This window comes from Delphinus delphis, chromosome 15 (assembly GCF_949987515.2).
Source record: "Delphinus delphis chromosome 15, mDelDel1.2, whole genome shotgun sequence".
NCBI lineage: Eukaryota > Metazoa > Chordata > Mammalia > Artiodactyla > Delphinidae > Delphinus > Delphinus delphis.
The window spans coordinates 50,673,096-50,685,782 of record NC_082697.1 but is presented as its reverse complement, the minus strand read 5'-3'; the positions used below and the strand labels follow the sequence as shown (position 1 = coordinate 50,685,782).

At 51.6% G+C, this 12,687-nt stretch overlaps 1 protein-coding gene across 2 annotated transcripts in view; it reads left to right on the top strand.

Moving 5' to 3' along the window:
- The first annotated feature begins 10,475 nt into the window (after positions 1-10,475).
- PKD1 (polycystin 1, transient receptor potential channel interacting) overlaps positions 10,476-12,687 on the top strand; it is a 47,385-nt gene continuing 45,173 nt past the window's right edge. For both annotated transcript variants that reach the window (XM_060031508.1, XM_060031507.1), the window contains exon 1: positions 10,476-10,888. In XM_060031508.1, coding sequence (XP_059887491.1) covers positions 10,674-10,888 — 215 coding nt within the window. In that variant the 5' untranslated portion in view covers positions 10,476-10,673. The remainder of the gene's footprint in view (positions 10,889-12,687) is intronic.

The window sequence follows — 12,687 nt, the reverse complement described above, 5'->3', positions numbered from 1 at the left end:
TGCCAGAAGGCAGAGGCCCCGGCTGGGTCCCTGGCTTGCTGACTGACCTCGGGCGTGTAGCATACACAGTCTGGGCCTGCTCCCCTCTCTGTGAAATGAGGGGGCGGGAGGAACTGATCTCCGAGGTCCCTTCCAGCTCAAACACCTTATGTTCTATGAAATCCTTGTGAACGTTGCTATGGAGACATCAGAGAGGAACTGCAGCAGCACGGAATGTGACTTCCACCAGAGTTACCTGAGGAAGCAGCTCGTGTCAGAGGAGCCCTCCCCGCACCGCCCCAGAGGCGCGGGTGCACAGGGGCCACACTGAGTGTCCTGCTCCCAAGAGGACACACCTACCTGCCCCGCCCTCCCCCATGTGACACTGAGGCCCTGTAGGTAGTAAGGGGTGGGTGTCCATCCCTGCCTGAGTGGAAAAGGACCAATTGGTGGGAGGGCTGGAGCACAGGGCTGTTTCCCTGTAGGTCCGCCCTCTGTCCTTGCTTCCCACAGCTGCTCAGGTACTCACACCTGAATACTCTTGGCGGTCTCAGGACATAAAACGTGCCTGCCGCAGAGTGGTGGGTGCGGGGGGAGGCCTCAATCTGATCCATACTCTGCACTGAGGCCCCATGTGGGTGAGACCTCTGGACTCCAGCAGCACAGAACACCGCCAGCTGCCTCGTGGCTCCAGGGTACCACACATGGCCTCATGGCAGGGGAGTCATCGGTGTTGGTGTAAAGGAATAAAATGAACCCTGGTGTAACCATGACAACCACTGAAGTCTGCGCACTTGGAGTACCCCTGGAGTGGGCCAAGTGCTTCACTTGCATTGTCTTTTCTTTTCTCTTAATTATAAAAATAATATATGAGTTTTGCAGGCATGTCAACAACACAAAAGGGAAAGGCAAGAATAAAAGTCTTCATTCCCCCACCAGATCTTGTCCTTCAGGAGTAACCACTATTAGGTTTGGTAATGGCTCCTGGGTGAGTTTCCTATTGCTGCTGTGGCACAAACACAGTGGCACAAGACAACTCAAATTTATCATCCTACACTCAGAGGCCAGAAGTGTGAGATGAGTCTAATGGGACTAAAGTCAAGGTGTCAGCAAGGCTGATTCCTTCTGGGGGCTCCAGGGGAGAATCCTTGCCTCTTCAGCTTCTGGTGGCCTCCAGCTTTCCTTGGCTCGTGGCCACATCACTGCAATTTCCATTTCCATAGCCACTTGGCCTTCTCTTCTTCTGCCATCAAATCTGCTTATTTATTTATTTTTTTAGCCATGCTGCACGGCTTGTGGGATCTCAGTTCCACGACCAGGGATTGAAGCAGGCCCTCGGCAGTGGAAGTGCAGAGTCCTAACCACTGAACTGCCAGGGAATTCCCAAATCTCCTTATAAGGACATTTGTGACTACATTTATGGCCCACCTGGATAGTCCAGGATCATCCCCCACCTCAAGATCATTAATTTAATCACATCTGCAAGGCCCCTTTTGCCATGGAAGGTAACATTCACAGGTTCTGGGGATTAGGACCTGTATATCTTTGGGGTCCATTATTCAGCTGCAACAGGGCCATTCAAGTTTTCTATTTTGGGACTTTGAAACAAGGGTTCTGTGGCTGAACAGACCTAAAAGTCACTGGACTAAGGATTCCTTTTTCTATCTTTGTCCAAGTTTTTTTAGGTATCCAAATTATGTTACTAAACACATTGCATATTTATGCATAAATATGCATAAAGTACATTGAGATATGATCCTTGTTCTCTAAGAGTATAAATAAAATCATAACTATCTGATCTTTCCACATTTGATAGGATTTTTCCATTAAAAGATCTGGACTAGGGCTTTCCTGGTGGCACAGTGGTTAAGAATCCACCTGCCAGGGACTTCTGTGGTGGTCCAGTAGTTAAGAATCCGCCTGCCAGTTCAGGGGACACAAGTTCCAGGCCTGATCCGGGAAGATCCCACATGCCGCGGAGCAACTAAGACCATGTGCCACAGCTACTGAGCCTGCGCTCTAGAGCCTGCAAGCTACAACTACTGAGCCTGCGCCCCTAGAACCTGTGCCTCTGCAACAAGAGAAGCCACCTCAATGAGAAGCCCGCACACCGCAACGAAGAGTAGCTCCGACTCCCCACAACTAGAGAAAGCCTGTGCACAGCAATGAAGACCCAATGCAGCCAAAAAAAAAAAAAAAAACCAAAACAAATACTAAGAATCCGCCTGCCAATGCAGGGGACACGGTTTTGATCCCTGGTTCAGGAAGATCCCACATGCCGCAGAGCAACTAAGCCCATGCACCACAACTACCGAGCCTGTGCTCTAGAGCCTGCGAGCCAGAACTACTTAGCCCGAGAACTACTGAAGCCACACTAAGTCACTAAGCGTGCCTAGAGCCCATGCTCTGCAACAAGAGAAGCCACTGCAATGAGAAGCCCGCGCACAGCCATGAAGAGTAACCCCCGCTCGCTGCAACTAGAGAAAGCCTGCACCCAGCAATGAAGACCCAACACAGCCAAAAATAAATTTAAAAATTGGGCTTCCCTGGTGGCACAGTGGTTGAGAGTCCGCCTGCTGATGCAGGGGACACGGGTTCGTGCCCCGGTCCGGGAGGACCCCACATGCCGTGGAGCGGCTGGGCCCGGGAGCCATGGCCGCTGGGTCTGCGCATCTGGAGCCTGTGCTCCGTGGCGGGAGAGGCCACAACAGAGGCCCGCGTACTGCAAAAAAAAACCAAAAACAGTTACACGTAATTGTCTTGTAACTTTTCACTCTCTATTTCTGCGAATAAACCTTCATTCTCAATCTTAATGCGCTGTATTTTATTTTCATTTCTCTTTCAGCTACACTTGCCAACAGGTTTTTTAAAAAAAATTAATAGCCTTGTATATTAAAAATAGCTCTTGAGGGACTTCCCTGGTGGTGCAGTGGTTAAGAACCGCCTGCCAATGCAGGGGACATGGGTTCGATCCCTGCTCTGGGAAGATCCCACATGCCACGGAGCAACTAAGCCCGTGCACCACAACTACTGAGCCTGCACTCTAGAGCCTGCGAGCCACAACTACTGAGTCAGTGTGCCACAACTACTGAAGCCCACACGCCTAGAGCCCGTGATCCACAACAAGAGAAGGCTGTGTGCAGCAACGAAGACCCAACACAGCCAAAAATAAATAAATAAATTTTAAAAAACAGCTCTTGATTTTATTAATCAATTCTCTTTCTTTTAAAATAACTAACTTCTGTTCTTAGCTTTCTAATTTCCTTCCTTCTACTTTCTTTTGGTTTATTTTATAGTTGTTTTTCTAGAATGTTGACAGGGATGTTCAACTTATATACTATTTTGATTTTTCATGCTCATCAATTTTAAAAAAGTGAGGGACTTCCGTGGTGGTCCAGTGGCTAAGACTCCACGCTCCCAATGCAGGGGGCCTGTGTTCGATCCCTGGTCAGGGAACTAGATCCCATATGCCACAACTAAAGACCCCGCATGCTGCAACTAAGACCTGGCACAGCCAAATAAATTATTAAATAAATAAATACCAAAAAAAAATTTTTTTTAAGTAATGTTATCAGTTTCTCTCCATGTATCAATATAACTTTGCATCCCAGAGATTTGATAAGATGTATGCTCATTACTAGTCACTTCTAATAATCTGATTTTAATTTTGATTTAAAATTATTAAAGTTAAATTCTAAAAGTTAAAAGATTTAAAAGAGGGTATTTCAATTTCTACAGGGTTAGATTTTTAAAAATCAGCTTTACTGGAGCATAATTTATGTACACTAACATTCACCATTTTTTTTTGCGGTACGCGGGCCTCTCACTGTTGTGGCCTCTCCCGTTGCGGAGCACAGGCTCCGGACGCGCAGGCTCAGCGGCCATGGCTCATGGGCCCAGCCGCTCCACGGCATATGGGATCTTCCCGCGCCCGGGCACGAACCCGCATCCCCTGCATCGGCAGGCGGACTCTCAACCACTGCACCACCAGGGAAGCCCAACATTCACCATTTTTAACTAAACAATTTGGTGAGATTTGACAAATGTATTTATTTAATCATCACCATACTCATGCTATAAAACATTTTTGTCACCCAAAATTTCTTATGCCCCTTTGCAGTAATTCCCTACCCCAACCCCAGCCCCTGGCTACCACTGATCTGCTTTTTGTCACTGTAAGTGGTTAGATATTTAAGAAACAACTTTATTGAGGTCTAGTTGACATCCAATAACTGCACATTTAAAAAAATATATTTATTTGTTTTTAATTTGGCTGCGCTGGGTCTTAGTTGCGCCATGAGGGATCTTCGTTCCAGCATGCGGACTCTTAGTTGCAGCATACAGACTTCTTAGTTGCGACATGCATGTGGGATCTAGTTCCCTGATCAGGGATCGAACCCGGGCCCCCTGCATTGGGAGTATGGAGTCTTACCCACTAGACCACCAGGGAAGTCCCAACTGCAGATTTTTAAAGTGTACAATTTGATAAGTTTTGACATAAGTATACACCCATAAAACCATCACTACAATTAAGATAATGACAATATCCATCACTTCCACATTTACCTTTCAATTATCTGAGTCGTCTGGATGTCCAGCCTTGTCTGAAGATTCTCTGCGAATTGCTCTTCAGGCTTCTACTCAGGTGAGCATCCCTGGGTTAGGGTGGGTTTGGGGGAGCCCCAGCTGTGGGCTAGACTTATGATGTGGTGGAGTTAGCAGGTGAAAGGACCCAGAGCACCTCTAGGGGGCAGTGTTTCCTAAGGCCATTTTATTGCCTATTCATTTCCAGATACTTGACAAAATACTGTTACATAAACTAGAACTTGTTAACTGTGCTGTTCAAATTCTCCATATCTTTACTGAATTTTTAAAAAAATTGTCTACTTGATTTGTAAAATTCCAAGGAAGGTGTAAGAAAGCCTCCACAATGATTTTGTGAGTTTTCAACAGTTTAGTTGTGTGTGCTGATGTTCTATTTTTTTTTTTTTTTTTGCAGTACGCAGGCCTCTCACTGTTGTGGCCTCTCCCGTTGCGGAGCACAGGCTCCGGACGCGCAGGCTCAGCGGCCATGGCTCACGGTACCAACCACTCCGCGGCATGTGGGATTTTCCCGGACCGGGGCACAAACCCGTGTCCCCTGCATCAGCAGGCGGACTCTCAACCACTGCGCCACCAGGGAAGCTCTGACGTTCTATTTTTTGAGCATTATATGTTCTACACAGATTATACCTTTAATTAGTGTAAAAAAAATTGGACTCTTTCCCCATTTACTATCTTTTGCTTTAGGTTCTATTTTTCTAGTATTAATACTGCCACCCCACCCTCTTGTGTCTTTAATTTTCTATTTCTTTACTCTCAGCCTTCTGGGTTATTGTCTTAGCTGTGTCCCTGTAAACCACATTTACCTGGATTTAGTGTGTCTTCTTATTATGAGAATCCTTGCTCTTTAACAGGGGAATTTAACTCATTTATATTTATAATGATCACCCACATGCTTGGTCTTAGTTTGTGTTCTGATTAATACACTGATCCACTATTTCCTTTTTTAATTCTTTCCTGCTTGGGCTGATCAAGTTTTCTTGGTTCTTTCCCCCCACCTCTAGTTTTCCCCTTTATTTTATGTTAATAGTTATCATTAACTATTAATAAAAATTTTTAAATCTATATTTTATCAAGAATTAAACATCTCTCTCATGTCCCACTCTCTGAATCAGACAAGATCTTTGGCACATTTTATTTCCTCTGACTCACCAGGTGGTTTGCTGAAATAGTCTACAGAATTTGATTTCCAGATAATTAATTTTTTTTTTTTGGCTGCACTGGTGGCTTCTCTTGTTGCAGAGCACAGGCTCTAGGTGCGCGGGCTTCAGTAGTTGTAGCACACAAGCTCAGTAGTTGCGGCACACAGGCCCTAGAGCATATGGGCTTCAGTAGTTGTGGCAGAGTGCGGGCTCAGTAGTTGTGGTGCAGGGGCTTAGTTGCTCCACGGCATGTGGGATCTTCCTGGACCAGGGATCGAGCCCATGTCCCCTGCATTGGCAGGTGGATTCTTAACCACTGCGCCACCAGGAAAGTCCAAGATAATTAATTTTCTTCTTTAAACATATGTCTTTCCTGGGGACTTCCTTGGTGGTCCAGTGGTTAAGACTGTGTGCTTCCAATGCAGGAGGTGCAGTTTCAATCCCCAGTCAGGGAACTAAGGTACCACATGCCGTGTGGCAAAAAAAAAAGTATATATATATGTCTGTTCTATTTTAGAAATCCTTTCCAAACAATTGCATTTACTCCACAACCACCTTCAAACCATCATTTAGATAATTAATCTGTTTTGCTCATTTTGCATCACTGTCTCTCTTTTTTTTAAAAAATAAATTTATTTATTTATTTGGCTGTGATATGCAGGATCTTTCATTGCAGAGTGCAGGTGCATGGGCTTCTGTAGTTGCAGCACACAGGCTCTAGAGTGTGTGGGCTCAGTAGTTGTGGTGCGTGGGCTTAGTTGCCCCACAGCATGTGGGATCTTAGCTCCCTGACCAGGGATCAAACCTGTGTCCCTTGCATGGGAAGGCAGATTCTTAACCACTGGACCACCAGGGAAGCCCCTACATCACTGCCTCTTATGGGTTTACCGTCTCTCATCTTGAGTCCTTGAATCTTATCAGTTTATCATTGACTGGAACTAAAAGCTTGGGTTTGGAAAGTAATCTCTGTCCTTTCACTTACCTGCTGTGTGACCAGGCAAATTTCTTAACCTCTCTGTGCCTTAGTTACCTCATTTAATAGAGGGAATAATAATAGAATCCACCTCCCAGAGTTGTGAAGAGACAATGGAATAAGGCAATGAATGAATGGGTGTAGAATTGAAGGATGTGGGTTTCCTCCCTCCAATCTCTCAAGAAGTTCTCACCACTAATCCTTTCACTTCCTGTGCACACAGTCTTTTTCTTTCTCTGTGGTCTGCTTCTCCCTCTCTGTTGACACTCTTCCCTTAGCCTGGAAAGTGGTTCAAGTCTCTCCCATGTTAAAAAACTTTCGGGACTTCCCTGGTGGTCCAGTGGCTAAGACTCCACTCTCCCAATGCAGCGGGCTCTGGGTTCAATCCCTGGTCAGGGAACTAGCTCCCACATGCTGCAACTAAGAGTTCGCATGCCACAGCTAAGACCCGGCGCAGCCAAATAAATACATAAATAAAAATATTTTTAAAAATATATTTAAAAAAATAAAAAACTTTTGCCATTGCTCTGTGTCCCTCTCTTGTCCCTTGACTCTTTTCTTTCATGTCTAATCTTCTAGAAACAGTGAAACAAGCCATGTCTACACCCCGTCACTTACTACCAACCTGCTGGCATATGTCTTCCTACCAGCCCCTCCACTCAACGTGCCCTCAGTAAAGGTCACTGGTGAACACCATGCCTTCAGTTTCGTGCAGCAACATGGCAGGGTGGAGGCACAGGTTGACCCTGAGGAGTGCTGTCCAGTAGGGGTATTGACAAACTGGGGGACAAATGTTTGGTTTGCAGTAGATAGCTCAAAAATGTGTCCCCTGAATGGCTGTGTGATGTGAATGAGCATGAGATGGGGGCTGGGGAGGCTTCCTGGAGGAGGAGGCACCTCAGCTGAGTCTGCATGGGGTGGGATGGAAAAGCATTCCAAGCAAAGGAAAGAACATGGGGAAAGTCCAGGTGGTGTGAGGCTGTAGAGAGTTCTGGAAGCCCCAAGTGGAGGTACATGTGGGCCTGTGCAGTATGTGGGGGGATCAGGGAGGGACTCTCAGCTGCGCCTGCCCAGCCCTGCTCTGTTCCTGTAGCCCAAGCCCCTGTTGACTTCTCCCCTGTAGCTGTTCCCTCAACTTCCATACACTGTGCCTCAGTTTCCTTCTACTTCTCTGGCTGTCTCACTTAGACTCCCCTTAAGGTCTCCCTCCTCCCCAACTCTAGGTTGGGGTTCCCTGCCTCTGGATTTTTCCACCTGTCCTAGGTGCGCTCACCAACCCCCTTCCAGCTTCACACCCCACTTCCAGCTACGCTCTGGGTACCTTCTCAAGTGGCCCCAGCACCATCTGTCCAGAACCCCATCCTCACCTTTCCCTCCACATCTCTCCTTCCCTGGGACATCCTCCCATCCCCCATTTTCCCCCAGCAAACAGTTTCTCCACCCATTCTGGCTCCCAACCTCCAGGCAGGGCATCATTTGAGCCTCCTCCTCCTCCCACTTCTCCCACAACCAGTCCTGAGACTGTTTCCCACTTGGGCCTCCTGCTCCTTCCCCCTCCCCTTGTCTCATCCCATCAACCCCACCTTGGCTTAGCCCCCATGCCAGTGTTTCCAAACTGGGTTCCCAAGCACTCCCTCTGTGATTCTGTGTAAAAAGGTTCATGAGTCCCAAAAGGTTTGCAGATTTCACAATCCCTCCCTGTTAGGATGGAAGTTCCTCCTCATGTCTAACTTAAGTCACTCCCCCAAACTGCTCCAAGATACTGATTTGGAGACAAAGTGCGTTGTGAGAACTGAGTCTTGAGAATGGACCACAGCTGCTGGAGCAGGACCATCCCCTTCCCCTACCCCAGGCCACAGGCTGGAGATCCTCTGTCTGCTCCTGGGTTGTTTGACCTGTGAGACATGGCAGGCTATTCCCTGTTCATCCCTGGCCTGTGCCTGTGCTGGGGACCTTTTCTTCTTTGGGTCTTTCCTGGGAGCTGGCTCTGAGCTGTTGTGATTTTCCCCCAGCCCTAAAACGTAGGTTTACTATTCTCATTACCCAGATGAGAAAGGCAGGCATCTGGGTGCTGCTTCATGCCCAGGTGAATAGCAGAGCTTCAGTGTGCCCCACAGTGGTCCTGCCTGGACTCCCCCAGCAAGTGGCAGCAGGACATGGGCCCAGCACCTGTGGGTTTAGTTGAGGTTTCCAGCTAGCTTAAGCAGAGACAGAGCACAGAGAGGAAGCTGGGAAGTCTCAGGATGAGGCCTGACACCAAGTCTCCAGACAGTGGTACAGAGGCCTTGCTCACATGGGGGTCTGGGGACCTCCTCCCTGTGACCACTCTGTCCAGGCTCTGGAGGAGGGACTCATCTGACCAGGGTGGGTCAGGTATCCACTCGTGGCCCAATGGTCAAACAATTTTATTATTTCTTCATTATTTTAAAAGTTGAGATATAATTCACATACCGTAAAATTCATCCTTTTAGGAAGCACAATTCAGTGATTTTAGTACACTGCACAGTGATTTAGCCTGTACACTGCACAAGGCTGTGCAGTCATCACCACTATCTAATTCCAGAAGGTTCTCATCATCCCCAAAAGGAACCCCACACCCATTAGCAGTCACTACCCATTCCCCCTCCCTCCAGCCCCAGGAGCCACTAATCTACTTCTTGTCTTTATGGATTTGCCTGTTTTGGACTTTTTTTTTTTTTGGTACGCGGGCCTCTCACTGTTGTGGCCTCTCCCGTTGCGGAGCACAGGCTCCGGACGCGCAGGCTCTGCGGCCATAGCTCACGGGCCCAGCAGCTCCGCGGCATGTGGGATCTTCCCGGACCGGCGCACGAACCCGTGTCCCCTGCATCGGCAGGCGGACTCTCAACCACTGCGCCACCAGTGAAGCCCCTGTTTTGGACATTTTTAAATAAAGGGAATCATATAATATGTGGTCCTTTTTGTCTAGCTTCTAGCATGTTTTCAGGGTTCATCCATGTTGTTCGGCTTGGATTCTTCCCACCACCTGCGTTAGTTTCGTAATTAAATCCTGCGCACACAGAGAAACAAAATCTCCCTTGGCAGAGTCACAGCACAGAGTACATTGCGCCGTGAACAGAAAGAGCGGGCAAACTGCGGCCGGAGCGGGAGGACGTGGGCTTCCTGGCTCGCAGAGCGCAGCCTATGCCCAGCGGCCGGCGGGAGGCCGGGAGGCTGAACTTCACCGCCCAGGTGAGGCCCAACTTGGGCGTCACCACCGTGACAGCGAGAGCTAGCCGCCACTCCTCGCCGGCGCCCTGGTAACTCCACGAGAGGAGGCGATGCGCATTTATTGAGTGCCTACTGTGTGCCAGGCGTTCTGGAAACCGCGGTGGCGGAGAGGGACAGAGGCGCTGGGAGTGGATGAGCGCGCGTAACGGGCGCTCGGAGGTCCCGGCTGGTGTTTTCAGTGTTGTGACTGCTCGGGCGCTGAGTGAGGTCTGGGAGGGGCGCACGCGGCGGGGAGGGGGAAGAGCGCAGACCTAGACCGGCGCTCCCTGGGGAGCAGAGCCCGAGGCCCGGCCCACTGCTTGTGCGAAGGGAGGAGCTCCAGGCGCCCCGCCCATCTAGCCCCGCCCCGCAGGCCCCCAAGCTGCAGAGCGAAGGGCGGAGCCTTGGGGCGACCCGCCCCGGCGCTCGCCCCTTGCCGCGCCCAACAGGGCGGAGCAGGGGGCGGTGCCTAAGGGAGCCCCGCCCCGCGCCGCGCCGGGAGGAGGAGGAGCCGACGGCCGGCCCGCACTGCAGCGCCAGCGCGCGAGCGGACGGCTGCGGACTCAGAACCGGGCCAGAGTGCCGAGCGGGCGTCGCGCAGGCAGACAGGCCGCGGCCGCGCCGCCGCCAGATCCCCCTCCCGCGCCCAGCCATGCCGTGCGCGGGCCCACCCTGAGCCGAGGCCTCCGAGGCCGGGCGGGCTCGGGGCCTCGGGACCGGGCCGGGGCCATGCTTGCACTGCCCTGACGATGCCGCCCGCCGCGCCCGCCCGCCTGGCGCTCGCCTTGGGCCTGGGCCTGTGGCTCGGGGCGCTGGCGGGGGTCCCCGGGCGCGGCTGCGGACCGTGCGCGCCCCCCTGCCTCTGCGGCCCGGCGCCCGGCGCCGCCTGCCGCGTCAACTGCTCCGGCCGCGGACTGCGGACGCTCGGGCCCGCGCTGCGCATCCCCGCGGACGCCACAGCGCTGTGAGTAACCCGCCGCCCGCAACGCGGGCCGGGCGGTTGCCATGGCGCCCGGCGGGCGCAAGGACTGGCGGCTGCCGGGGCCCGGCGGGGCGCGGGGCGCCTGCACCCTTCGGGGAGAGGCCGGCCGGGCAGGCCGCCGGCCTGGCGGGCCTCACAGGGCGTGGGCGCGTCCCCGGCCTCTAGAAGGGGAAACGGAGTGCGGGCCAGGCCTCTCCCAGGGCGAGGCTCCAGCGCAGTGAGGTCGGCCCGACTAAATAAGGAAAACCTGGGACCGGGGCCGGCTCTCAGCCCGCCTGGCCTCAGCCAGAGGGAAATAGGAAAATACCGGATTCTGTGCAGGCAGAGACATCGCACAACCCGGTGGGGCTCCGCTAACGCCAGCTGACTGGGGGCCTGTAGCATCGTGCGGAGGCGGGGCGGGAAGGTCTCTGAAAAACACTTAAACTCTAATTAGAGCTTAATAGGATGCAGCTTGGCCTGGGGGCATACCCAGCACTTGGGAGCCCAGGAGTAGGAAGCTAGGAGGTGGAGAGCTCTATCTGGGATGACAGGGAAGGCTCTCCGGAGGGGGTGGACAAGAATTTGATGGATGTGTAAGAATTGGCCTGTTATTTGAGGGGTAGGAAGGTGGGTTTAGGGGAAGGGAGGAGAGAACCATGTGTGCAAAGGACTGGAGGCTGGACTTGGTCGAACGTGGGTGTAGGGGTACACCTCCAGTGTGGCAGCTGTGGGGGGAAGGGGTAGTGTGAGGGAGTGGGAGCAGGATGGGTGGTGGGCTGGCGTCATGAAGGGCCTCATTTGTGCAGTTTAGCGTTCTGATGTTATCCTGGGAACAGTAGGGGGGTAGCATGCCCATGAAGGGGTTTAAAACGCTGAAAAGCAATTGTCAGGTTTGCATTTTGGCAGAAATAATAACAGGCAGTCTTTATGGAGAGCTTGCCTCCAGCCCGGACCTGTGCCAAGCTCTGGTTGTGAACTGTCACACATAACCCTCATCCTAATCCTCTGAGGTGAGGTACAGTGAAGATGCCCATTTTACAGATGAGAAAACAGCCCAGAGGTGATGGTGATGTGATTTGTCCAAGCACAAGTAGCAAGTAACAGCCAGTACATGGCAGAGGCAGGGTTTGACTGTGAGGAGCTGAGGGTTGGATTGAAAGGGATTCAGGGGACTGAGATTTTCAGATGGTTGTCCCCAGAGATGGGGACAGGCTCAGGGCCTGCTTATCCACATCCCTCCGGCCCCGTTTGGGTACTTGCAGACACCTAAGCCAGGACTCCATCACTCCCTGGCTGCATGCTGGAATCCCTTGGTGGGGGTTTAACATCCCCAGGCTTATTAAACCTGGGATTTGGTTTTGTAATGTTCCCTGGGTGACTCCAGTGTGTGGCCACCTTTTATGAGGAGGACCCTCATGGCCAGTGTTCAGACGAGTTTGGATGTTGGCGGGTGGGGCAGGGGTGGGTGCTTTTCCTGGATGGGTCCTCCTTGGGGCTTTGCTGGGGGTTGGGGCTGGGGGCTGGGGGCAACCAGGTTCTCCAGGGGCAGCGGCTGGGAGCCATGGGGCCACGCTGTCATCTTGCTCCCTGCCAGCTTAAGTGTTTGCCATCACGGCTGTCTCTGTGGAGGTGGGCTTCTGGCCTGGAGCCAGTGCCTACACAGTCGTTTTGGATCCACGCCACTCCTTGTTTCTCAATGCTGTGAGTAAGGTTACATACATCTCTCGTGGGCTGAGAGCTGCTGGGGGGTCAGGCCCCAGCTCCTGCTGGTTATTCCCGCTTCCTCATCACCTGGCGGC